At 62.0% G+C, this 26787-nt stretch overlaps 1 protein-coding gene across 3 annotated transcripts in view; it reads left to right on the top strand.

Moving 5' to 3' along the window:
* The window catches only part of GALNT9 (polypeptide N-acetylgalactosaminyltransferase 9), a 104823-nt gene that overhangs the window by 19995 nt on the left and 58041 nt on the right, over positions 1-26787 (top strand). Inside the window, exon 1 of one of the 3 annotated variants that reach the window (XM_058691553.1) lies at positions 4342-4724. The exons of 1 other annotated variant lie outside the window; for it this stretch is intronic. In XM_058691553.1, the coding sequence (XP_058547536.1) occupies positions 4484-4724 (241 nt within the window). In that variant the 5' untranslated portion in view covers positions 4342-4483. Of the gene's footprint in view, positions 1-4341; positions 4725-26787 lie in introns of those variants that run through there. One more of the 3 variants, XM_058691555.1, reaches the window with a different exon arrangement.

Here is a 26787-nt window from a genome sequence, read left to right as displayed (position 1 = left end):
GGGTATCATTGGCCACTGCTTTGTCTGCAGCGCGGGTCCGAGCCGTGGGTGGGGTTTCCAGAGGCCAGTTACTGATCGAGAACTGTGCTGGCGCAGCGTCCGGCCGGGGCCTCCAGAAAGAGAAACTGCCGCCACGCGGGGTCTCGACTCTCCGTTCCTGGCTCAGGGATGTGAGGCAGAGGCCGAAACACGGCTCCTCGGTGATCTGGTGGAAACCGGGTTCCCTACAGTCTTTGCTTGCATTCGGATTCTCTGCTATACGATGGTTGCATTAGATTCTATTTTTTTTTAAGTTTATTTATTTTGAGAGACACAGAGAGAGAGAGAGGGAGAGAGACAGTAGGGGGAGGGGCAGAGAGAAAGGGAGAGAGAATCCCAAGCAGGCTGCAAGCCCTGAGCTGTCAACACAGAGCCCGACGCGGGGCTCGAACCCACGAGCCGCGAGATCATGACCTGAGCCGGAGTCGGACGCTTGTCCGACTGAGCCCCCCAGGCGCCCCTGAATTCTGATGTGATAAAGGTCATGCCTTGCTTCCCTGCACAGCCTGGTATCTGGGAGTCGGGGTGAGTTTGGAGCGAACTCCTGATTGGTTGGAGGGTTGCTGTGCAGATCATGGCGTTTTCACCAAAGTACACGGAAGTCCCCTCCTACCCCCGCTGTTCTGCCTGCGGAGTTTGCGTGATACTTTCCAGCCGGCACGTGAGAGTGGAAGTGGCAGGTGCCACGTCTAGGCTGGGCACTTAACGGCCAGTACGAGGCCCTCCTAGGCTCTCCCTCGCTCTTCGTCACAGCCGTCGGGACATTCGAGCTGCTCTCAGAAGGCTGGTCCCGCGGCGTCTGGTCGGGGACACGTGGCGTGTGTGAGAAGTGGCCTCGCATCGTCGCGGCACGTGAGACTTGAGGATTGCTCGTTACTGCAGCAGAACCCGGCCTGTCCTGACTGATGCGCGAGACGGGAAACAGAGGCTCGATTGCGAAAGAGAAACGCCCTTCTCTCCGTGAGACGCGAGAGACCCACTTTGGGGCGTGCCGAACTTCAGCTTGGTGCCCAGTCTGGGACCCAACTTGTGGCCCAGCTCGGAGGGAATTCTGTTCAGATCTGAGTGCTGTCTCAAGGCCGAGCTCTCGGCACAGTGTGACTTCTTTGACATTAAAGAGCCTGACATTTCCCTAAACTGGTGTTAGTTTACATTCCACGGCCCCCGTCTTCCTGTCGCCTGTGCCAACAGTGTCCCCTCAAGGTCTGGTTCGCACCACTCCCCCAGGACCCGTCGATGCCGTCCCACAGGACACCTGTGAGACCCGGTGGGCTTGTTCTGTACCGGCAAAGGGCACTCTGGCCCTCAGACCCGCTCAGGGCTCCTGGAGGGCTGTCTGTCTGTCCAGGGACACCCCTGGAGGCTGAGGCTTTGTGGCGGAGGGAGGGGTGCGTGGGCAGTGTGCACGTGTGCATTCTCAAGCACGGCTGCCCCGGAGTGGCTTTGCTTCTTCCACGGTCACTGCCTCCCACCCACGTTATTGTGGCACTCCTCCTGGTGAGCATTCGGTGTGACTGCACATCAGACGTGGTTTGCCGGGCTGTCGGATAGGACGCACCCCCTCTCTGCAGCGTACCCCACATCTTCAACGTGCTTGTATGTCAAATGAAATATTTAGCCAAATACTGATACATAGTTTGGATGTACCCTTTCCTGATAAGTTTCAGAACGCAGTACAATGTATTTACATGAACAAAATAATGTTTTCTCCTGCAAAACCACTTTAACATCACTTTCAATAAACATATAATGAAAAGTACTTGATTTGTTTTCTTGAGCGACAGAGGCTGATAAATCTGATATTCTGGAGCCAAATTGTCTGGGCCTGAATCCCAGAAAGTCTTTGCCATCCATGTGACCTTGGGCGAGGCACTGGCCCTCTTGGTGACGCAGTTTCTACATATATAAAATTAGACGATACCAGCTTACGTGGTAATGTGGTTGCTGTCCGTCTTAATTAACAGCTTGTTAACAGCCATAAAGGAACCAGAAGAGTGCCTGGGAAAAATCTTACCACTGGGTAAATGTTAGCTTTTTGTATTATTATTCTGAAAGCTATCTTTGTAAAATTGGGGAACATCTTACAACATGGCATTTTATAAACAGAAAAATACAGTATTTCCTAAGAAGGGACATGGGATTGGCTATTTATCAAAAACAGACCAGTGTTTATCAAACCTGCTGCATCGTAAGACTCTCCTGGAGTGATGATTAAAAACTGAATTCTCAGGCTCCTCTCAGAACAACTGATTTATACGGTAAACACGCCGTAGACAGCTGGCTGCAAGGCCCAGGAGCGGCTCCTTCCTGATGGTGGTCCTCTGACTTTCTTGAGCCAAATGTCCTGAGAAAGAAAAGATAGTTTTGATGAGGACAAGGAGAAATGGGTGTTTTCACTCTCACCAGATTCTACCAGGAGGCACAAAATGTTCAAGCTGGGTAGGCTGGCCTGCCTGAGGTCAAGACATATGCGTTGGAGAAGAGAGTAAGACAGGACACGGGGCTTCAGGGAGCTCTTTCTGGACCAAGAGCCAGAAAACCGTAATGTCCCCTGACACACAGAGACACAGCATGCACACAAGTGCACACACAGACATTCTCCACGGACACACACAGAGACGCACACAAATGCACATGGACACACACAGAGACACAGAAATGCACACGCACATGAACACGCACAAATGCACACACACATGGACACACACGGACACGCACAAATGCACACGCACAGGGACACACACACGGACACACAACTGCAAATGCACACGGACACACATAGAGACACAAATGCACAGGCACATGAACAAACACACGGACACACACAAATGCACACACAGGCACACAGACACGTGTACACACACAGCCAGAGCTCCCTGAAGCCCCGTGTCCTGTCTTACCCATCTGTGTATATTGGGGACCCAGCACCAAGTTAGCTCTTAATAAATGTTCCATCATTTATCCATTCAACGAATACCTACTGAGCAGCGGGACGCACGTGGAGCAGACAGGAACCTCTGCCTGGGGGTGCTCACAAGTTCCCTGGGGGGGGGGCGTGTCTTTGACTGTCATGGTCCAGCTGTCTTGTCTGTAAAAATGCGGGTGTGGGGCTAGATGTGAGGTGGGGGCAGCCAGGTTTGCTCTCCCCTGAGGTCTGGGCACCGGGACCCGGAGAACCTGACGCCTAGGGATCTGCGCCTTTTTTCTGTTCCTGGTGGGTTTCCAGGTTCAGGCCGGTGGGGACCCCGGGTCCCGCTGAATCTCAGGCTCTGTCCTGCGGTCCTTGAACTCTCCTCCTCCCAGCCCTTAGCGCCACAGAGGGAGAGGGGGAGGGGAAGGAGGCCCGGAGTTGATTCAGTTTGGCCTAGGGAACCGGGGAGACCAAGCAGGTGGCTCTGACCCTGCCGCCCGCCCTCCTGCCTACAAAGGCACCTCCCACCCCCACCCCAGGCCCGTGCACGCAGACATCGCGGCCTTGACCAGGCATTCCCCAAGGCCCCTCTTCCTCGGGTCAAGTTTGAGGTTTTGAGTCTGGGGCGAGGGCTCTGGGAAGGAGGGTCCGCGCGCAGCAACCGCCCCCCCCCCCCCCCACCGCGTCCGCGCTGCCCTTGGTGCGGGCGTCCAGAGCGCGCGGCCCCGCCCCGCCCCGCCCGCCAGGCCGGCCCGCTCCGGGCAGCGGGAGCTCGTCCGGGACCCTGCGCCCCGCGAGGTGGCCGGGGGCGGTCCCGGCGGGGGGGCGGTCCCGGCGGGGGGCGGGCGCGGAGGCCCCGCGTGCATGCTGATGAGCTGGGCGGCCGCGTCACTCCGCACCGGCGCCGTGGCTGCGGGGCGGGCAGGAGCCGCACGGCCGCCGGAGCGCCCGCCCGGCCCGCGCCTCCCTCGCGTCTCCCGCCCGCCGCGCCCCCCTCCTCCCCCCCCCGCCCCAGGGCCGGGGCCGCGCCCCTCTGCGGACGATGCCGGCTGCCCCCTGCGCGCGCGGCCCCGGGCAGCCCCTGCGCGCGGGGACCCCGGGCGGCGGCGGCCGGGCGCGCTGAGCGGGCGCGGGTGGTGCTGAAGGGACAGCTCCCGGGCGCGGGCGGCAGAGCGCGCAGTCAGCCCGCAGCCCCCCGGCCCGCAGCCCCCACCCCCCCCCCCCCCGCTACAGCCCCCCGCCCCGCCCGCAGCCCCGGGCCTCCCCCCACCACCCCCGTTCCCCCGGCCTACAGCCCCCGGCCCCCCCCTGCCGCAGCACTCCCCCCCACCCCCCGGGGCGCCCGCGCCCTTCCCCCGCCGCGCCCGCAGCCCCCGCCCACAGCACCCCCCCCCGCCCCCCGCCCCGCGGCCCCGCGGTCAGCCGGGCTGGCTCATGGTCCCCGAAGCGGCGGGCCAGGCGGAGGCTCCTGCGGCCGCTGGGCCCACGGGGATGCCCCGCGGGTGAGGCAGCCCCCAGCTTCCAGCCGCGCTCATGGCGGTGGCCAGGAAGATCAAAACTTTGCTGACGGTCAACATCCTGGTGTTCGTGGGCATCATCGTCTTCTCCGTGTACTGCCGCCTGCAGGACCGCTCCGAGGGGCTGGTGCAGACTGTGCGCAGCGCCGACCGCCGGGTGCGCAGCCGGCACGCCAAGGCGGGCGCGCTCGCCGACCGCGAGGCCATCCTGGAGCGTCTGGACCACCTGGAGGAGGTGGTCTACAACCAGCTGAATGGTGAGCCCGGGCAGCGTCCGTCTCGGGACAGAGGGGCTGGACAGAGGGACCGGAGGGCGGGGAATTGTCCCCAGTTCTCTGGACACCGCACCGTGTCCCGGCCACTGGAGCCCACACCGACCCCAGGGGCCTGATGGCCCCGCAGGGGCTGGGGTCAAACTCCTTCCGTGCTATTTCTGGAGGAGGCTGGGTAGGAGGCGGATAAGGAGGAGAAGGGCTCCCTTAGCAGAGAGCGGTGGCCTGGGTGACCACTCATTCATGCACGCACCCAGTGGACACTTGAGAGCCCTCCCCATCAGCCCACATGTGACGTCTCCAACTTACTCCCTGAGAGAACTTGAGAGAACTTCTAATGAAGCTCTACGACTTGCTTCAAGAGCAGGCAGTGCCCAGGTCGGAGGGTGAGGGGCAGGTTCTGCTTTTCCAGCAGCTGTGGGGGCGGGGGGCCCTCGCCTGCTGTCACCCCTCTCGCTCCTGGAAGACGCGGGCACTGGAGGGAGGGTGGTGCTGCCCTTCGGCGGTTGCCGGCGTGGCGTTCCTTGACGCCGGTGGGGAAAGGTGCCTCCCTATGACCCCGGGCCTGTCCAGCCTCCCGTCCTGGGGACGCCTGGGGCTCCCTCCAGATAGTGTTGCTGTGGGACAAGCATGAGGCGGGGGGCTGGTGCCTCGCGGACAGATTGAGTCAGGGGAGCAGCAGGGGCTTGGCAGGTGTCAGTCACCTAGACGGACCCTGGGCCGCGGTGCGTGGGAGCCCACAGTCCTTGGGCTCTTCGTCAGCAAGCCCAGCGTCAGTGCGACTGAGGGTCAGTGTGACTGAGGGTCAGGGCCGGTGGCCGCAGCTGGGAGGAATGGGTGTTTTCCACCTTGGGAGGCAGCGGGCCGAATACAGTGGGTGCTGGTCCCTGGTCAGTCTCTGTGCTGAGGTACGAGGAGGAAGGACAGAAGTTTGTGTGTTTGCCTCATTAGTGGGCTTTTTCTGCCTGTTCTGTGCTGTCCTGCAAGTGAACCAGCAGCTCTGCCAGCCTGGTCGGGAGGCATCGGCAGCAGGCTCTGGGTGGAGGTGTCGGGCCTGCACCGCCGGGGGTCTGCCCCGGCTCCCTGCCTGCGGGGGGCGGGGGGTGCTTCTCGGCCTTTCCTTCGGGAGTGCACCCTGCGACCCAGGGGCTCGGTGACAGCTGGGATGAGGGGGACCGTCCGCAGCCTCCCTCGCTTTCTGGGAGGCAGCCAAGCATCTTTCTGGCCTCCCAAGTGCCCCCTCGCCGCCCCCCCCCCCCCAGGACCCGTGGCTCTCCCCCAGAGGTGCCTTTCGCGACTGAGCCGTGTGGCTTTTCTTATCTCTCCCACCGAGCCGCAGCCACGAGGGGAGAAAAGTTTAGTCCAACTGCCACTGCTGTTCCGATGTTGTGATTCATCCTCCGGAAGAGCCGTGCCCCGTGACAGCACGTAGCTTTACTGAAGTGTATTTGCCAGGGAGTTATGGTCTGTTTTATGGGGAGAGCCGGAGGATTATATAAAAACATTGGCAGCACGTCGGGTTGTGTAACATCGCGACGGCCGGCTCAGCACCGTGGGCTGTTCTCACCTCGCCCTTCAAGGTGAGAAGAAGCCAGGGTTCTCGGTGGCGGAGAAGCCCAGGACCTCTGACTGACCTTCCCGACGCTAGCGGGACAAGGGGAGTGGTTCGGGAACGCGAGTGTCACCCCCTTGCTGACCCCGGCCTCCCCCGTGTCCCCAGTTCCCCTCTCCCCTTCCTCCACTCTTCACCCACCTCTTTCTCCAAATGTGCCACCGGCTCTCTCTCTGTCTGCCTCCCTCTCTCCGTCTCTGTCTGTCTGTCTCTGTGTCTCTGTCTCTCTCCCTCTCTCTCTCCTTGTGTCTCCCTATCCCTCTCCCTCCCTCTCTTTGTCTCTCTCTGTCACAGTCTCTATGTCCTTGTCTGTCTCTTTCTCTCCCTGTCTCCCCTCCCTGCTCTCCTCTGATGAGGGTCTTACACCCCACTTCGAGGCCGTGTACCCCACAAGGTGTCCCACCCAGGAGTCACTCAGTATTTGTTCCTGGAAATGACGAGACAGACAGTGCTTCCCTCATCCCAGGCTGGTCCCTAAGGAGGGGCCGCTACAGGGTTGACATTTGCTCACGAGAAGCCATTTGAAAGCAGTGCTTAGCCCTCCAAACGGGTACCGACTCCCGACTCCCCGTGTGAAAGGACACTGAAGAACACAGGGGGCGGGGGCGGTGCTCCCCATGGCTGCCTTTCCGCTTCAGATTCAGGAAATGTAGAGGAAATAATTCCTGGGAGTCTCCACTGAGTGTGGAAAGGAGAGGAAGGAATCCAAAGAAAATGACGTATCACTTATATTTCCTCTGCCCTGACTGCCTCCTGGAGACGCCTCTCCTGGCTCAGAGGGGCTGGTGGGAAGGAAGGGGTGTCCCAGGAGTGGGGCCGGGAGGCAGGACATTCTTCCCATACCCTTTCTTCAGCCGCTCTGGTGACCTTTACTCAGGATGTCCTGTGGACCTCAGCAAAGACCTAACAAATGGTGTACATAGATCCAAATTCACAGGACCTGGGAGAAAATATTCTTTAAGGAAATGCAATGTAGTCACATCCTGTATGTGCATGCGAGTTGCTTCTAAATTCAGTGCTCAAGGCAAGAAAAAAAATGCGTATAGCCAGAAATCATCCTTCTGGATATCTTAAATCACATCCATGGTTCTGTGGGTACGACTGGCACAGGGAGTCTCATGAACGCGGTGTCTGGGAGCCTCTAAGCTTGGTGGCAAGAGGGAGGGAGATGTCCCCAGTCGGCCGCCTGGTCTGCAAGCCAGCCCCTGGGGGATGGGAAGGGCAGGAGAATTCTCCCGAGCTCCGGCCACATCGGGCGGCTCTGTCTCTGTCGTCGTGGGCATGACCCAGGTGAAGGCAGTCACCTGCCAGCAGACCTCAGACCTCGTGTGCAGCGAGGCCAGGCCTCCTCCCTGCACAGGGGAGGCCACCCACCACCCACCACCCAGCTGCCCTGCTCCTTCCTGCCCCCGGACGTGATCTTCCGACGCTTGGGGCCACGGTTCTGGGCGGAGCTGGGCCAGGCGGGGAGCTGCCAGCTGTGGGGGGCCAGCTGCTTTAGAGGGAGGTACTTTCTAACGTGCAGAGTGCACGCATCAATCCCTCCACCCCGACCCACTGCCGCCCAAACCCTGTAGTCAGGGGTCAAAGCGTGGGCCCGCTGTGCGGACGGCAGACGAGAGCCCGCCAGAGAATCCAGCCAGCTCTGCCCGCGCCCCGGGCCACTCGCGCTCGTCTGGGGAAGAGATGGTTTCGACGCTGCTCCCTCTCGAGCTCCAGCAACGCACGCGTGACCGGCTCTGTCTACACCGTATTTGTGGATGACGCCGGCCCCGACTCATCTGAGGGATTTTGTCTGTTTTGCCCGTGGCTCTAACACCCGGGGTCTCCGGCCGCATTGTGTGTGTACCTAGTGCTGTGGAGACGTTTGTGGAATGAGCAAGTGAGCGGACCTTCCTGTAAACCATTCATTGGTTTTGCATAAAGTAAATGTGTTTAAAAACACAGGTGCACATCAGCACCACACCCACAAGCAGAGGGGACCAAGCGACGATGACGAGACCGTGCAGGCCGTGACGTCCACGGGGCTCTGAGCCCAAGCCCACTCTCTCTTCCTGAAACGGGAGATTCTCAAGTGAAAGACACGTGCAGGGACATATTAGCACGAAACCAAGACTCTCTCCTTGGAGAGACGGGTGATCCAGACCGTCTGGAAAAGGGAATCTCTCTCATGGCGGGAGTCGGTGTCATTCAACCCTATGTCCTTCTTTTCCCCCAAATCCTGTCTGGATTGTGGGTCCTTCCAGGACTGTGGCTGTGCCTTGGGAAGCCTGGTCTGTGGCAGACTGTGTCCCGAGGGGAAGGGGGTGGTAAGGGGCTAAGGGGCACATGCCCACTGCAGCGGGGTCCCAGATTTCTGATCAGGAGGCAAAAATCCTACTGACAATCTGAGAGCACTGAGGTTTTTTTAAATCTTTTTTCTAATGTTTATTTTTGAGAGAGAGAGAGCGTGCATGAGGGGGCAGAGGCAGAGAGAGAGGGAGACACAGAATCGGAAACAGGCTCCAGGCTCCGAGCTGTCAGCACAGAGCCCGACCCGGGGCTCGAACTCACGGACCGCGAGATCATGACCTGAGCTGAAGTCGGACGCTTAACCCCCTGAGCCACCCAGGCGCCCCGCGCTGCGTTTTAATACTAAAACCCTAGTTGAGCTGCACAGAGGCTGTGGGGGTGGGGGTGAGGTGGTGATGCTGGATTTTTACCCAACGTTTGCCCTGGGCCTGTGGCCGCAGATGACACACGCACAGAGGTGTGCCCGTCTTCCACCGTGGTGTCTGCCTTAGCGATCGGCAGATATCACGGCCGAGAAGCTGAATTTGGGGAGGCTCTCCAAAGATTCCCCACCTGCTCTGAATGGTGAGTGGTCAGAACGTGCTCTCTGCCCCTCGGAGGCCCGGCTCAGGGTTTCAGAGGCTCTGCTAGAACAGAAGCCACGTGAGGCCCCTGATGGTCTCACCCCGCCCCCCCCCCCCCCCCCACCTACTGTTTGCGTCACAAAAGGACGAGTGGATCGGATGGCAAGAGCCCACAGAAGAGGGTGTGGAGAAGGGGGTGGCTGGGGTCTGGGGAGAGCGCCCAGTGTCTGGCTGTCCCCCCCGGACACCCCTCGCCCCTCGCCCCCAGCACAGCCGCCCTGAGAGCCCTGTGTTTCTCGGGAGGGGTTCCGGGCTCTTCTGTGCACATAGGCAGGTCCGGGCTGGAAACGTTCCAGGACATTCCACTTGTTAGGGGGCGTGCGTTCCACAGAAAGCTTTCCTGTTCGTGGTGAGTTTTAGTTCCCCAGATGGCTTCCCGCTGGTTCCAGACACCTTCCTAGCTTGCGTTTGCCCGGCCTCCTCCTCCCGAACCTGCTTTGTGAGCCGTGACGTCCTGCACCGCTGGCCTCAGCTGTCCGAGTGGCCGCGGCCGGGAAGACAGCTGTAGCTTGTTTGGGATGCGATCGAGGGTCCTGGCAGGGCAGCAGCGTGTAATTGGCTGGCCTTTTGCCCCTAGCGCTCCCAGCTGGAGCCCAGCCTCACGCAGGACGCTCGGGACGCCGGGACGGGGCTGCGGCTGTGTGGTGGGAACCGTCTTTCCCGCCTCCCAGCTGCCGTGGGCACAGTGCTGACAGCAGCCTGTGGTTACCTTTCATCACTCTGAGCAGGTGAACAGCACTTGGTTTTGCTTTCTTCCCTCCCCTCTGCCTGTGCATCTCAGCCTGCTGGGCCGGCCCTGGTCCCCGTCCAGCCACCGATGAGTCAGGACAGCCGAGGCCGCTTCCTGGACACAGGACTGAGCTCCAGGCAGACCTGGCCCTTTGTGTCTGGGGGAATGAGACGCGGGGACGCTCCATCCCGTGATAAACGTGGACCTCACCAGGCCTGGCTCCATACGGAGACCCCGCAACCCCGCTGCTAGGAATAATTCATGCTGGTGATGATCCCCGCTCGGGAGGTGCGGGGCTAAGTGATTGCATTTACAATTCAGCTCCGAAATCTGCATATTTCAAAGGCCCTGCTTTCTGAAAAGACAGTTTATCCTTGGTTCGCTGGAAACTCGACAGAAATAAGTCTCTGTATGTTTCCACATCCCCCTGGAGGCATTCCAGGGCGGGATCCACGTCTTAGGACCAGGCTCCTGCTCCCACAGGGTCCAGACACCCTGGAAGGGAAAGCGGCCGGGAGCCAGAGGAGGGCAGTGAGAGGGGTTCCTGGCAGCTCCATCCCAGCAGGATTTCCGTTCCCGGAACTCCGTCCAGGATCGCCAGGACCGAGACGGTCTCCCAACCACCCAGCACGTCTAATTGCCGTCTAACTGCCATTCCCAGAAAGGAGAAACTCATTTCCCCGGTTGTTTGAAAGGCACTCGCAGCTGCATGACCTCGGTGTGGCCCCGCGTCCGACCGCGGCCTGTCTTCGGGAGGCAGTGCTGGCCGGCAGCAGGACTCTCACACCGCGGGCCACTGCAGACCCTTCCCGGGACAGTACCGTGACGTCCGCCCGCACGCTGGAGGCCACAGAGGCCGTGTGTAGAGAAGCCTCTCCAAGCCGAGGGTCCCCCTCCTTGCGTGAAGGCAGACTCAGTTACCCATGTGGCTGTTCATTCCCCTCGTGTTTAGTGAGCACCTGCTATGCTCCTGATGCCAAGTCAGGAGACGTAAGCGATTGGGACGCAGGTGCCCCAGGGAGGAAGGCTGACGAGGAACAGGTCAGGCACGGGTGAACGCCATCAAAAGGCAGTGCGATGCAGAGTGGGCGGGTGGACGGGGCGCTGGGCTGAGTCACGCCCCAAGGTCACATCCACCCGGACCCTCGGAATGGGGCCTTCTGTGGAGACAGCATCTTTGCTGAGGTGCTCAGTTCAGCTGAGGTCACGCTGGAGCAGGGCGGGCCCCGGTCCAGGGACCTATAAGGACAAGGGTGTCCTTGTAGGAGGCAGAGAGGCACGACGGGGAGGAGAGGCTGCGTGGTGGTGGAGGCGGGGACAGCGACACGTCCAGGAGCCAGGACGGGGGGTGGAGGGCCTGGCCCTTGGCCTCCACCCGAGGCGGTGGGGGCACGTCCTTCCGTCTAGCTGGTTGGCTTTGAAAGCACATCCGAGGTCTCACTCGGCTCCTGGGACCCAGATGAGATCTGCACGAGGCTGAGGCCCTGCCAGTTATCAGGCAGAAGACCAGGGCCTCCCCGGGGGCTGGAGGGGCCGGGCGGCCTGGGGTCCGCGTGCGGCCTCTGCCAGGCCTTCCCCAGCCGGCACTGTCACATTCGGATGGGTCTTTCCTGCCCGTGCCCTGCAGGACATCGGTGGCTGAGCAGAGACCAGAGGCCGGTTTGTGCGCCCAGTTGCAGCACGGGGAATGTCCAGACGTTGCCCAGTGTCCCCCAGAGCAAGATCACCCCCGTGGAGACCCCTGTGTCACCCCGAGGGCCTGCTCCACCCCTCGGCGAAGTGGCTCACCTGCTCCGGGGCTTGGCGTGCTCCCCGTGACGTGGGGATGGCGGCCACTCCGTCCTCAGAGGGGTCCTGCAAGGCCAGAGGAGCCGGCCTGAGCAGGGGGCCGCCCCCGCGCCCAGCACGATTCAACCCACTCTGTGGAAGGCGCAGGATCCTACGGCCACCGGGAAGGTGCCGTTGAGACTGTCGCCTTTCCAAGGCTACGGAGAGGGGTCTCGGTTCCATGCCGCCCTCGCCAGGCCCCCTCCAGACACGCTCGCCTCCCCCCGCCCCCCCGCCCCCAGCTGTGGCGGGCACTTCCAGATGTTCTGGCTGTGGGCTGGGCGTTCACAGCCGCGCTGGTTTTCTTCTCTGCGGGCTGACACTTTGGACAGACGCTACAGGCTTCCTAGTTTTGGTAATGACAGGTCACCTGTTTAAGAAACAAATGGGGCTGCTGAGCGGCTGACCGCGAGGGCATCCGGTCTGGGAGGGCGGCGTCCCCCCCGGGGTCGCGGACAGGTGGCCGGGACGGATGGAGGGAGGCTCTCTCCAGCCTTTCTGCCACCGTCTGATGGAACACAAGTAAGAAACTAAAGAAGCCACTACTGCAAATGTGTGGGAGACATCCTGCCGTCGGGCCCCGGCACTTGTCAGCCACGTGGACTTGGGGACGTCACCGTGGCATTCTCCATCTCCTCAGGCCTCGAGGGAGGCTTATCAGTTCTGGCTTCAGTTGAGATCTTTGATTTTCAAGGGAAAGAAAACTCAATCCTGACAGACGTGACTCCAGTAGGACTCGCTGGCCCCTGGGACTGCCGGAATCAGTGGCTGGCGTCAGGTGAGGCTTGAACCAGCAGCCTGGCCCTTTCTGCCCACCCTCGGCTTTATGTCTCTCCTGGAGCTTGGGTTCCTGAAGCACAGGACACTGAGAAGGGGAAAGAGGGAGTTTCCGCGAGAAATCAAGGACAGAGATGCTAGCTCCCACACTCCATGCCTTCTCGCTCAGCCTGCTGTCCGCGGGGCGGTTCTGGGAGCATCTCTCCCCGCCCCCCCCCCCCCCCCCCCCACTGAGAGGCTCCCCGCACTGCAGGCAGCACCTGTAGTCGTCAGGTCAGGACGCACCAGCCACATGGGCCTTCCCAGGGGACTCAGAGACCTCAGCTGTCGGCCTTCCATGTTTTAGTAAATAAGCTAAGGGCAAATCGTTCCTTAAACCGCGGCCCCAGGGCCTGGCAGCATGCCAGGGGGGCAGTGCGCATGCGCGGCGTCAGGCCTGCGGGCCTCGAGAAGCATCCCCTGTGCGGCCAGGTTACAAGCGGGGCTTGGCTGCTGGCCCAGCCTGGGGGCCCAGGGGCGTGGGCTGCGGGGGAAGGCAGGGGAAGGCAGGGGGCGCGGGGGTGTGGGCTGCAGGGGTGAGTGGGGGGAGGCAGGGGGTGCAGGGGCGTGGGCTGCAGGGGTGTGTGGGGGGAAGGCAGGGGAGATGGCGGGGGCGTAGGGGTCGTGGGGGGTGGGGGTGGGGCTCCGGGACGAAGGTCGGGGAGACGCCTTGGCTGTGGGGGTCTTAGCAGTGGGTGGGCGGCCTTGCCTGGACAACACCGGAGGTCTGGAGCGGCTGGGGTCACGGCCAGTCTGTGAGCTTCCGGGATTAGTAGCGGGAACCGGGGAAGAGACCTCAAGGCAGGCTTGCCGAGACCCCGGCCGGTTTTTGACGTTTGCAGGTAGCGCGTTGACGCTTTCCACACTGCGGGCGCGTCCTGCTGCCCACAGGAAGACGGGGCGTTCTAGAAATGTGGGTTCTCCCGGACCGAGGTCCAGGAGTCCAGGCGTTTAGAGTCACTGACAGACACCTTCTTATAGGCGGTGGGGGCCTCTTGGCTGCTGTGGATGAGGGCTGGGTCCTCTGCTGCCCCTCGAGGGCCCCCCGGGGTCGCAGTGGACATGTCAGTCTGCCGTTGGCCCTGAGAGGGAGGCATCGCGGGATGGCTTGACCCGACCTGTTCTGGACGCCCGGGTATGCTGGTCACACGGCGGGCCCCTCGGCATCTGGCGGTCAGCAGGCTGGGGTCCTCACGTCCACGACGGGAAGCCCAGGGCAGGACCTGCGGGGCTGGGGTGGGGAGGGGGGAAATGCCCGGCACCCGTGTGGCGTCCGTGTAGGCAAAACCGCGAGCCAAAACACAAATAATATTTTTCATGGTGTAAACCTCAAACTTCCAAGAATACATCTGCAAGGTGTTCCCAGGAAGGCCAGAGGTTTTTGCTCAAAATGCACTGAAGGGTCAGTCCCAAGTGTGGCTGGGGCAGTGCAGTGGCTCTGGTGACCCCACAGTGGCTCTGCCCATGGTCCGCCGCCCGGGTCCCAGCTGGCGGCTCTCTTGGTGCCGTGTTCCAGGCAGAGCTCCGGGCACCAGACACGCAGCAGCAAGGCCACGTGTGGACCCCACCCTCACAGTTCGCGTGTCCTGTGAGGACAGAGGGGAGACACAAGGATAAGCAGGTTTAATTTCCTCTTGCTGAAACCAGTTAGCACAACTTAGTGGCTCAACGCGGCACATAGCAATTCTGTTGGTTCCGGAGGCCTCTCGGGGCTAAAGGCGGGACGTCCTGAGTGCTGGCTCCTTGTGGCCCGGGGGGTGGGGGGTCCCAGTGTCCAGGCACCTGCTTCTGGGGCCATGGCCCTTCCTCCGTCACGGGCAGCAGTGTGGGCCTCTGCACCCCACCCCCCCCCGTCTCCCTCCACACCTCCCCCCGTCCCTGCGCAGTCTCCCTCTACTGCTCCCCTCCTCTCTCCCTCCTTGTCTCTCTCTGCCACTTGTCAGGTCCCTGTGACCACATCCACCTGCCCGCATAATCCAGGACAACCTCCCCAGACCCAGGTCAGCTGGTCGGCGACCTTACTCTCTTTGCCACACAACCGAACACATCCCCAGGCTCTGGAACTGGGACGTGAGCGTCTTTGGGGACCCGTTATTCTGCCGACCACAGTGGGCAAACTCTGCTGACAAACGCTAAGGAGCAAACAAAATAAGGTGGGGAAGGGGGAAGGGCAGAGCTGGCGGGTGACACCGGTGTCATTGCCGGGTGCCCAGAGGAGGCCTCAGGAAGAGACTGACTGGTGTCAGACAGGTGAGGGCGGGACACGCTCCGGGCCCAGCAAGTGCCAAGGTCCTGGGGCAGCGTGTGCCCAGTGCGTTGGCGGGATGGCTAGAAAGCAGGTTCGGGGGGGTGTGCGCTGGAGACTCACATCTGGGTACCCCGGGCACCCACCTGGGCTGCCGTGACGACCTCCACCCACCAGGCGGCCTGTGTGACAGTAGCTCATTGTCTCACGGTTCTGGAGGTTGGAAGTCCAGGACCAAGGTGCTGGCGGAGCTTCACACGACCTCTCCTCTGTGTGCACACGTTCCTGGGGTCTCTCCCTCCGGGAGGCCACGGTCCTCACACAGTCCTGCCGCTTGCTCGCGGGGGCAGGTGACCCGATGAGGTCAGTTTAGTGGAGGGGGCGGGTGCAGGGGAATTAGACGCGGCAGGCGCCGTGCTCTGCGGGGAAGCAGGGACTCTCGGCCGCACCGGGGACGTGTGGGGCCAGGCGAGTCTCCGCGCGGGCCGCCTCCCAGCTCTGGACGCGGACGCGCTGTGCCCGATGTGGAACAGCACCGCTGGCCTCCGCCCACCCGATGCCAGGGCACCCCTGCCCCGGTTGTGACGCCCACAGTGTCCTCAAGTGCTGCCAGGTGTCCCCTGGGGGCACCCCTCGCTGAGAACGGGGTGCACAGGTCAGTGCCGCAGAGGGGGTGTTTCTGAGACGGGACAGGGCACCAAGGCGGCGGGGGGGGGGGGGGGGCGGTGTTCGTCCGGAGCGCGAGACGCTGACGAGACCCCAGTGCCACAGGCCAGTTCTGGGGCAGCCGACGGGGCGGGAACCTGGGTTTCTCTTCCGATTCTTCCATTTTCCCAGGGAGGCAGGAAGCAAGGTCCTCGCTGACGCTGCAAGTACAAACCACGCTCCCTCCTTCCCCTCTTGTCAAAGCGGGGCCACAGCCTCAGCCGGGTGTCTGGGAAGAAAGCGTGTCAGGTGGTGCTCGGTCAGTGCCCTTGGGCTCCGAATAGGGACGTCCCACAGTGCGGACACTGGGCGGGCTGGTCTGCCAGATGGGGGTGGGTGGTCAGTGTTTACCAGACGGGGCGCCCACTTTGTAGGGGCCGGGGGAGGGGTTGGGGGGGGCAAGAGCCTGTCTCCTGCCTCCACCCCCCTCCCAGGGCGGTTCCATCCGGGTATGACAGGTGGGGAGGCCCCCGGGGGACGTGCCCGGTGGGGGGGGGGGGGTGGGCGCCCTCCTCGGGCCCCTCCCGGCCTCCACCAGGACGGGGCCTTGCTCACAGGGTCCAGGCTGTTGGCTGGGCCTCTGTCCTAGGCGTTTCCCTCACACCTGGTGGTAACAGCAGCCAGGTGCGTGTGCACCACCGAGGGCCCGGGGCCCTGACCACGCCGCCCCCACAAAGCCATGACATCCCCAGGGTCCCTGCCCCGTATGCCTCCCCAGAGGCGGGCGAAGACACCAGCTTAGATCAGCGTCCGGTATCACAGCTCCTGCCTCTGACGGCAAGAAAGGGAACTATTTTTACTTTCCACGGAGTAGTTTGGTCAGATCGGCTCTGCGTGTAGCCCCCGTCTGAAACCAGCAAGCCTTGATTTTATTTCAGAGAAACGGCCCGGCTTATGCAGGGACCATTTTCACACTCTTCCGAGCAGATTGTGGAAAATGCCTGTTAATATTCTGTGTGCTTGAGCACTTAGCACGGAGCAAGCGTGCTTATCTTAATTGGGAGGAGGGAGAGTGTGGTGTGGGGACGTGGGCCGCAGAGCCAGGTGGCCACTTGGGAGCTGGAGTCACCCCAGCCCTCACCGCCCCGGTCGGCTTTCTTCCTCGCTTCTGGTCCCTTCACCCGCGAGACGGCTTGAAGCCGCATTTGTCTCGCGGCACTGCTCCCAGAACGGGGGGAGAGGAACAAGCCCCACGTGTGGTCCCCGCTCAGCAGGACTGGCTGACGTGGCCCAGCCTGCAAACCCACGGTGCACCCATCTTCCGGACACCTCCACCGGGCCGACCCTGTTTCTGACGCGGCCCACCCTGCCGGAAAACGCGCGGCGCCCAGGCTTCCTGGGGAAGTTGGGGCGGGGCGCCAGGGAGTGGTCTCTCCAGCTCACGCTTCTGTCACAGAACCTGTCGGCGTGGAGCTTCGGACGGTGCTCAGAGCACACACCGTCCTCTGAGAGCTTCCAGCCAGGCGGGAGGCGGCCGGTTACCGGGAATGCCGACATTCGAAGCAGCACGAGAGAGCGGCCTGTGTTGAGGGGGCAGGTCAGGGGGGACCGGGAGTTAGGTGGACCCGAGTCCAAACCCCAGTCGGATGGCCTCGAGCAGTCCCTTCGTGTCCCTGAGCCGTGGTTTCCACATCCGTGAACTGGGAAGAACGATTATCCTTCTGCAAGAGGATTTTGAGGAAATTAGATAAGGTAACGCGTAAGTGTTTAGCAAAGTGCCTGACACATAGCTGGTCCTCAGAAATGGGGGCAAACACAAAGGAAGGCAAGGAGTTGAGATTGGGTGGTATTGGGACAAACGGATGGCACGTTGTTGCCTGACACGAAGCAGGTTCTTACTAAATATTTGTTCACTGGATGGATGGATGGATGGATGGACGGACGGATGGGGGATGGATGGATGGGCGGGTGGGAGAGTGGATGCATGGGTGGATAGGGAGAGGACCTTGCACAGTGAGCAAAGTCAAGTGTCGAGGAAGGGAAGCAAGTATCCCGAGTGGCTGGAGGAGGGCAGAAGGCCGGGAAGGCAAGTCGGGCCCGAATGCACCCACGTGCGGGCAAATAGCCTGCCAGGCACAAGTGTGGGTCTGATAGCCTCACGTCCAGTGTGGCCCAGAAGGGTGGCCCCCTCTGGGGGCAGAGACGTGCGACCATAGGCGCTGCCCACGACCTCAAGAAGCCCTTGCCGCCCTGCGCACAGGGGTGTGGGGCGTGTTCTCTGTCCCAGGGCTGCGGAACTCAGGGCGGGCTCCTTCCCGACCTCCAGAACAGCTGTGCAGGGACACGACGGGAGAAGACGGCATAGGTGTTTGAGTCCTGCAGAAATCATGCGGACAGGTTCCAGACCTTCTCCGTCTCCTCTCTCCGGAGGTCCTGCCGGCCGCTGGAAGGGCGGACACCCGGCTCTGGCCTCTCTCTCCCCGACCTGGGGCCTGCGGGGTCACGGGCACTCAGTGAGGACCAGCTGAGGTCAAGTCTTGTTCACGTCAAGGGCAGCTCCTCTAGCCCGGGACTTTGCCCGCGACCGAGGGCCCGGTGGCTGGAGGGGCCTCTGGGGAACTGAGGGGATCCGCTAGGGGAGTGTGGGTCCCATGAGGGAGGCACCGGCACCTTAGCTCAGGTGGGGAAACTGAGGCTCACACGACTTGAGTATTTTGCCCACAGTTGGGATGTGGGTGCAGGTGGGGTTTGAATCCTGGCGGCTTGGCCGTAGCTGACAAGCAGAGCTCACCCAAGCACATTCCGGCTCTGTTTGGGGTGGGTGGGTGGGGACGTGAGCTGGACCAGGAACGGGTGAGGGTTTGGGCCTGGCCCCGCGGCCGTGAGGGACGTGTTGCTGCCCCGTGGGCTCGGGTCTGGGGAGGTGCGGGTGCAAGGTGTAGACGGGCTCTGAGTCGAGACGGCAGAGTTGGTGCTGGAGGGACTGAGATCTCGGGGGCCTGCGGTCTGCGTGAGAGGAGGACGCGAGTGGGGGGCAGAGGTGGAACGCAGTGGGCTGGACGTCTGTGCCCCAGATTCCCACACGAGAGACCTCTCCCCGAGGGCATGGCTTTAGGAGGTGGGTCTCTGGGGGGTGATGGGGCTGGAGGTGGTCCTGGGGGGGGGGGGGTCCCGTTGTAAGAAGAGGAAGAGACGGCATATCCCTCTCTGGCTCTGAACACACGCACCCGGGACAGCCATTAAAGGCATGGCGAGAAGGCGGCCGGGGAACAGGCTCTGACCGGGAACCAGACGGGACCTTGGTCTGGATGCCCAGCCTCCAGGGCTGTGACAAACAGAGGCGTGTAAGCGCCCAGTCTGCGGTGCCTCTTCTGGCAGCCCAGGCGGGCATTCAGCCCTGCATTCGTTCGTTCCCGCATTCATTCATGTCTGCATTCATTCGTTCCTGCGTGCATGCATTCTCTCACATTTAGGCGCTCGGTGACCACCTACTATGGACCAGGTCCTGGGGCTGCGGGAGCCAGCAAGGCAGGCAGTCCTGCCCTTGGAGGTCGGGAGGCAAGGTGAAGGAGGGGCCGCATCCTCCGTCCTCGGCCAAAGGGGCTCCCAGACAGACCCAGCCGGACTCTCGGCTCTTTGGGGTCTGGCCCTGCATCCCCACTGCCGTCCCCAGAGCGCAGGCCCTGGAGTTCCTCCTGTTCATGACCCCCAGGGCGGAGCTGGGCCCACAGGACCACACTTCCCGGGAGATTCGGTTGGGATCTGAGCAGAGAAGCCAGCCCAGTGGAGGCAGAGCGCACCCCTCGGAGGCTCGGGTGGGTGTGGGGAGGGTGGGGACCCCACCTCTCCCACCTTCCGGACAGCTTCCCTCGGTGGCCGCTGAGCGGCAGGACGCCCCAGTGTCCCCGTGCCCGCTCCTCAGGAATTAGGGGGCCCAAACTGGGGCGGGACGGGGCGGCCGCGTGACGCTCCACACGCCTACAAAGTGCCCGAAGGAGCCAGAAAATCCGTTCTGCCAGGTGTTTCCAGCCACTCCTGATTTCGTGTGCTTTGGCCCCATAAATATTCACGTTAGGACACTCCACCGGGCTCAGGGAGAATATGTCTCGCAGGTTTTCCACGTTCTGCACAATAGTCATGACTTCACAGTTTCAGAAGGGCAGTCCGTCTTTGGCCACTGACCAGGTAGTGGCTGGGGTCCCCAGGGAGCCTCAACAGACTGTCCGAAATGGAAGGAGCCGCTGCGCGTGGAGAGAGTGGGTGCGCGGAAGCCGGGGGCAGGGACCTCGGCCGCAAAGCCAAGCGGGCTTCTCAGCCATCAGAATTAATAGCGGGCGTGCTGGGCTGGCCTACATTTTCATAGGGCGGGGAAGAGGGGGGCCGGGGGCTGCGGGGTGCTCTGCTCCCTCCCGTTTCCCCGCCACCTCCACCCCCCTCCCCGTGAAGGCCGCCGCCAAGGCCGAGGGTGCAAGAGGGTACGGCCCGGAGACTGGCAGGTGACGGGTGGTGTCTCCACCGAGAACCGTGGGGTCCCACGTGCTGGGCGACCTCAGGAGCGGGAGACCGACGGTGAGGGTAGTGCGGGCACCACAGCCAACGGCAGCCGGTCCCGTCTCTGCCCGGGTGCCCTGGCGCGCGAGGCATGCGTGGTGACGGGCGGGGAACGTCAGGGGGACGGGATTTCTGCACCTGCCCTTCCAGGCTCCCGGGCTGTGAGGAGGGCCGTGTGCCCCACTTAGGGGGCTTTCCGGACCTCTGACTTCTGTCCCCCACCGCGCCCCCCCACCCCCGTGTCCTTGAAATGTCAAGTTCGCGGTGTTCAGGACAGCCCCTCCCCCACCCCCAGAAGCACACTCACGTCACCCTCTCCCTTTTTTTCTCATTTGTCCGCGCAGTGTCTTCCCCTCTTGTCAGAGATCTGCTGCTTTTTAGCAGTTGGTGTTTCCGACCCAGGGCTCCTGGTGGATTTCAGGGTGGCGGGTCAGTGGGCTGCCCCTGGGTGCTGGCTGACCGTGCGCCCCCCCAGTCTCCCCGCACCCCCCCCCCCCCAGGCCCTACCCTCTGCCTCTTCCTCAGATTAGCTTGTGACCGGCAGCCTCTCCATGTGGGCCATTTCCTCTCGGAATATTGGCTTGAGTCACGGTGGCAGATGGAATCCGTGACTCAAACAAGCTGCGAGCTTGAAAGCCACGCTTCCTCCCGAGCTGAAAACTCACGGCCGCCCACGTTCGCCAGGTACCCTGTCTGGAAGGCGTGGGTTGGCAGGTGTGAAGTCACTCTTCTGGGAGGGGGCTGGAAGAGGCCCCTGGATAGCCTGCCCTGTCCTTGTGTGTGTGTGTGTGTGGAGGGGGGGCAGCCTGGCTCCCTCGCTCTGGGACCGCACACAGGGTCCTGACTGTGTGGGGCCTGTTCTTCTTGGGGACGCCGAGCCCAGGGGACTGGAGGCCATCCTCAGGGGCCCAGCCCCATTTCATTCTAGCCTCTCCCTTCCTATTGTGTGGCCCTAGGCCTCGTGGTCACATGGTGGCTGCTCCAGCTCTGGGCATCAAGTCCTGGTTCCAGGCAGGAGAAGGGGGGAAGGACCGCAGACAAAGGCAAACAGACGTATACACCTGCCAAGTCTGTGCCTTTTAGACACATTTCCGAGAAATTTCACCCAGCAAATAGATCTTGGTCACTTGCCACCCCTGGCTGCAAGGTCAGCCCGGGGAGGCGAGCATTTTAGCTGAACTCATTTCTACCCCAAACAAACTGCTGGCCAAGCATCCATAGTGTCTGCCACGATCCCTTTACCTAGAACCTCTCCCCTCCTCCCCCTCCTCCCCCTGCTCCCCCAACTCTGCCCTGCTTTCTCTCCCCCTCCCCACCCCCCCTCCCCCCACCTATGTCCCCCTTCCTTCCCCCCCGACCCCTCCTCCCCCTCCTCCCCTCCTCTCCCCACCTCTGTCGCCCCTTCCCTCCCCCTCCCCAACCCCTCCTCCTCCTTCCCTCCTCTCCCCACCTCTGTCGCCCCTTCCCTCCCCCTCCCCCTCTTCCTCCCCCCACCTCTGCCCCCTCTTCTCTTCCCCTCCTCTTCTTTTCCCACTCCTCCCCTCCCCCACCCTCCCCTCCCCTCCTCAGCTCCCTCTCCACCTCCTCCTTTCACTCTCTTCTCCTCCCCCACCCTCCCTCTCCTCCCCTCCCCCACCTTCTCCCTCCTCCTCTTCTTTTCCCTTCCCCACCCTCCACCTCCCCTTGTCCCTCCTCCTCCCACATCTGTCCTCCCCCTCCTCTTCTCTTCCCTCCCTCCCCTCCCCTCCCACATCCTCCCCCTCCTCCCTCTCCCCGTGTGAGTGTCCTGTTGGCGGCTGTAACAAGTGACCACAAATGCAGTGGCTTAAAACAACAGGAATTCATTCTCTCACACTCTGGAGGCTGAAGCCTGAAATCCAAGTGCTGGAAAGTTGACTCCTCCTGGAGGCTCTGAGGGAGACTGTTCCAGGCGTCTCTCCAGCTCCTAGTGGCCCCTGGCAATCCTTGGCTTGGGGACACCTGACTCCATCTGTCTCCGTCATCATGTGGCTTCTCTGGTGCGTGTGTGCCTCTCTGAGCCCTCTCTGAACTATCGGGATACTTGGCGTTGAATTTAGGACCCACCTTAATCCCGGACGGTCTCATCTCAAAGTCCTTACTTTAGTTACGTCTGCAAAGACCCCATTTCCAAATAAGGCCACACTCGTGGGTTCCAGCTCCTGGGGCCCCCATTCCACCCACCGCCCTCCCCATCCGTCTAAACCAGGGCACAACCTCTCAACCTCGAGGCAGCCGTGCAAAATGGGGGGGGGGGGACGGGGAGCTGCCCGCCTGCACCTGTGTAAGGGGCAGGTGCGCCGTCAGGCTGGACCCTTCCGAAGGGGCTGGGAGCTCAGGCTTGCACATGAAACCTCTCGGGTTGAATTCCGGGGCCCCGGGGGGCAGTGCCCCTGAGACTCGCTCTGAGCCCCAAGCCCCTCTCAATGCCTCCGTGTCGGCGGCTCTTTATGAAGTGCCCGGGCCGTCCATAGAAACAGCTGTCTGCCTCCCACAGCCTCTCTGCTCTAAGGGCATCTTGTGGCGTGTAGGTCCCTCCTGGACGACCCGGGACCCTCTGCGTCTCAGGGTCCTGACGGTGATCCCATCTGCAAGACCCATTTCCCACCAGGGCGACGCGGCCACGGGTTCCGGGGATCTTTGGGAGCCATCATGTAGTGTCCCACACCTGTGCTGACAGATACGGACCTTTGGTACCTTAATGCTAGTTTTTCCGGACCGCGGCTGGGTTGCTGCTATGCAGAGTGGCTCTGTCTTGCTGCCTTCTCTGGAAAGCCTAGAAGATCTGGTGTCTGAGGCTGGGTGAAGTCTGGAGCACGGGGGTACCCACCCCTGGCCCCGTGACGCGGGTGCCGAGGGACAGTGTCCCCGGTCTCGTGAATTGAGAGAAAGTGTCTGGGCAACGGCCCCAGTCCCACAGCCGGGAGCCCCAGTGCGCCCCTGACGGCCGCCGGGGCCCCACGGGTCACCACGTGTGAGTAGGCGCTTTCCGGGGGGGCAGGCACAGCCATCTCCTCCCCGCGATGGCTTCCAAATTACCTCACGTGCTCAGAAAGCGCATTCCCTCAGGTCACACGACAGGAGCTTGAAATGACTGTTCCCTAGCAGTGACCTCTGTGCACTTCAGGAGCATGCGCTCCCCTCCGGCGACCCCAGGAGAATAAAGCGGGAGGAGCCCTGTGTTGGAAGGAAGCTCCTTCTCCAAAAAGCCAGGTCCCTGCTTCTGAGGCCAAACCCACCTCACGGAGCGAGAGCCCCAGAGCAGAGAATGTTCTGGAAGCTGTGGGTTCTCCGACCTTGATAATTCGCTTTCCTGGCCAGGGGCCTAGCTTTGTCGTCTCCACCCAGGCCCCGACCGTCTGGACCCCCGGGAGAGCCGCTGTCTAAGCAGCCCCTGCCGAGGCTGGCCGTTCCGCCCGAGCCGGCTGGGCTTCCGTCCACCTGCTCCAGGATGGAGCACACCTGAGTGGGAGGCCTCCTTCTGTGTAGACAAAACCGGCCCTCAAACCCTTTGTTCTGGACGCTCGAGATACCAGGGGAGGGGGCGCTCTCTCCCGGCGATTTAACCCACTGAGGCACAGACCGACCGTCGGCCGCTCTGTGTCCAGCGGGAACCTGGGTGGGGACAGTGGGCTGCATAGGTGATGACCACACCGTGTGCGGGAGGGGGCTGGCCCCCGGGAGAGCTGGAGCCACGCGAGCTAACAAACACGTGCAAACACGCAGGACGTGTCGAGCAAAACGTGTATCTATCCGTTCGACAGGCTCTTGCGTGGTGGTTCAGAAGGCAATTGTTAATTATAATTGAGTTTTGCATATAATCACAGGGGAGACACTTTTGACAATAATTTCAAGGAAGCCAAAAGCAGAATGTGGACTTCTCCAGCCAGAGGACTGAGTGCGGGCGCGTCCCGCTGAGCCTCTCCTAGGGCAGCGTGGTCACCGGAGCCCGAGACACTGGAGAAGCCGGGGAGGGTTCAGTCATCGTGGGATTCCTGCCGACCTGAAGAAGGTTCCGGAATGCCTGCTGGAAGCTCACTTTTTGAGAAGGCATCAGGCCCCTCTTGGATGTGAAAGGGGTCCCCCGGATGCCCGCAGCCAGGACTTGTTTTCAGTCTGGGCGCCGTGATATGGCCGAACTCACCCTCCACGGCCAGCCGCTCCGTCCTCCCACCACACGGGCCGTGGGTGTTTGCACCGTTGTCCTCGTCTCCAGCCCGACTGGGAGGGCCAAGGGCTGGGGAGGGGCGGCCCCACGGACGGGGGAGCCTCTTTACCTGCGCAGGGGGGAGTGTCCAACTCACACACCTGCGGCTCGCCCAAGAGTACCTGGCCCTGCTGCCGCGAGGCGAGGCGAGGCCACACCGTCTGGAACGGTGCCGATAGGAACAGGTCGTTGTAACGAATATCCGCGATGGCAAAGTGGAAAGTTGGTGACCGTTACTGGTTCCCTCTAAAATTCTCTGGGGCGCCTGGGTGGCTCAGTCAGGTAAGTGTGTGACTCTTGATTTCTGCTCACGTCACGATCTCGTGGTTCATGAGTTCCCGCCCCACGATGGGCTCCGCACGGAGAGCGAGGAGACTTGCTTGGGATTCTGGGTCTCTCTCCTTCTCTCTCCGCCCCTCCCCCATGCACCATCTGTCTGTCTCTCTCGAAAGTAAATCAAAATAAACTTTAGAAAGTAATATAAAGTTCTTCTTTCAGGTTTTAAAGTTTAAAGCACGCGGGTAGGAGGCCATGCAGCCACTGTGAGCTTCAGGGGTCCCCTCTAGGAAATGCGGTGAGAAAAGCACGTGGTGTAGGGCCCGCCACGGGGAGCAGAGGAAGCCCCATCGGCCACTGGCCAGTATAACCACCGACAGCTGTCCCACCAGCCTGTGACCTGCGGAAGTCCCAGAGTCACGGGTAGCTTCTGTGTGGCTTCTGTTTGCGTTGAAGTCCTTGGACAGACGTTTCAAAGGCCGAGCTGACGCATGCAAATTTCCCATTGTTGTCAAAATCACATCGCATTCAAGGATGGAACCAAGAGTTTGGGGCTCCCATTCCGCTACAGGAGGAAGTGGAAAATTGCTCACAGGAAAAACCACCTCTCACTCTGGTTGAGGAGGTGCCTTTGTGATCCGCACCCACATCTGCCCGGGAGGGTGGCCCGGGATGGGCTGCGCTGAGCGCTGTCCAATGTACGGCTCCCGTCAGTGTGTCCGGTTGTCCCAGCTGACGCAGGTCTGGGTGGCCGTGTGGGCGGTGGGTCTGCGCCCTGGTCTCTTGGAGCTGCCCTGACAAAGCACCACACACAGCGACGGCTGGAACAGCGGACGGCTGGAGGCCAGAAGCCTGAGGTCCAGGCGGGGCAGGGCCCTGCTCCCTCCACAGGCTCCCTCCAGGGTGCGTGCTGCCTCGTCCGGCTCCTAGTGGCCCCGTGTGCTCCTTGGCTCGTGGCTGCGTCCCTCCAGGCTCTTCCTCGGTCGTCCCGTGGCCATCTTCTCTTTGTGTGCGTCTGTGTCCAAAATCCCTTCTTCCTATGAGGACCCCAGCCATTGGGTTAGGACGCACCTCAATTCAGGATGACCTCATCTTAAGTAATTACCTCTGCAGAGACCCCTTTCCAAATAAGGCCATGGCCACAGGTCCGGAACACCAGGGCCCAGCCATGATTCAACCCACACGGCCGCCGGGCCTGTGGGTCATGCGTTTGGTGGCCCTGCTAACGAGAGCATGAACCCCGGAGGGCGGCAGCAGGAACAGGACGTTTTGCCCCCACCCCCAACCAGGCCCAGTGGGGGTGCTCGGAAGCCAGAACTCTGGGAGATGTGAGGACAGAGCCGTGTCTTTAGGTGTAGACCCCAGGGGCCTCGGCCGGCTGTCGGCCATCAGTTCAGTGGAATTCGGGCCTTGGCCCCCCAGTAATGACAGGCCACCTTCAATCTTCACAAGTTCCTCCTGGTTCCGTCTGCCCTCGTTACCCGAGGATCAGGCAACGCTGCCTCTCCAGAAGGATCTGTGAGAGAGAACGTGAGTCAACACCAGGCATCCCAGAAAGAGGGAAGATGAGAGTCCCGGCAACCCCACAGGGAGCACCGATATGCACGACTCCTTAAAAGCTAAATCACATCAGCAGGTTTTTAATTGGCGGAGCTCTAACAGACCTTCCGGCTCAGGCAGAGCCCTAACTGGGCTGGTGGCTCTGACTGTCTCCCCCCAGCCGTGCCCCCCAGGGCCAGCCTCTCAGAGCTGCCGCGGCTGCTCAGAGGTCAGGGGTCAAGACGCAGGGCGAGGCCCAGAAGTGACCAGCCCCGAACCCTTACCTGGAGCCACAGGCAGGTTCCACACGAAACTCCTGCTGGGACCAGCAGCACATGACCCACCCCCACAGAAGGCCGGGAGCCCCCGCGCCACGCAGAAGTGGGGTCCCTGGAAGGCAACATCTGCATGTCTGGAAGCTTCTTGGAGATGCCAGTGCTCCGCCCACCCCACACCTGCGCACCTGCTGCTCTGCATGGGCCCCTGCTGTCTGTGTCCCAGCCAGGCCCCCAGGACTACAGCCCCCGTTCCTCCGAGGAGCCCCTGCCCCCCAGGGCCGAGGTGACGGGGCGGCAGGGGTGCGGCCGGGAGCTCAGGCGCTGCTCACACTCCGGGGCTCACTCACTCACATGGTTTGGGGATGCCGCTTTGGCGCTCTCTGGGTTCA

This window comes from Neofelis nebulosa, chromosome 11 (assembly GCF_028018385.1).
Source record: "Neofelis nebulosa isolate mNeoNeb1 chromosome 11, mNeoNeb1.pri, whole genome shotgun sequence".
Taxonomy (NCBI): Eukaryota; Metazoa; Chordata; class Mammalia; order Carnivora; family Felidae; genus Neofelis; species Neofelis nebulosa.
The sequence above is the reverse complement of the archived record's forward strand: the minus strand, read 5'-3'. Positions and strand labels throughout refer to the sequence as shown.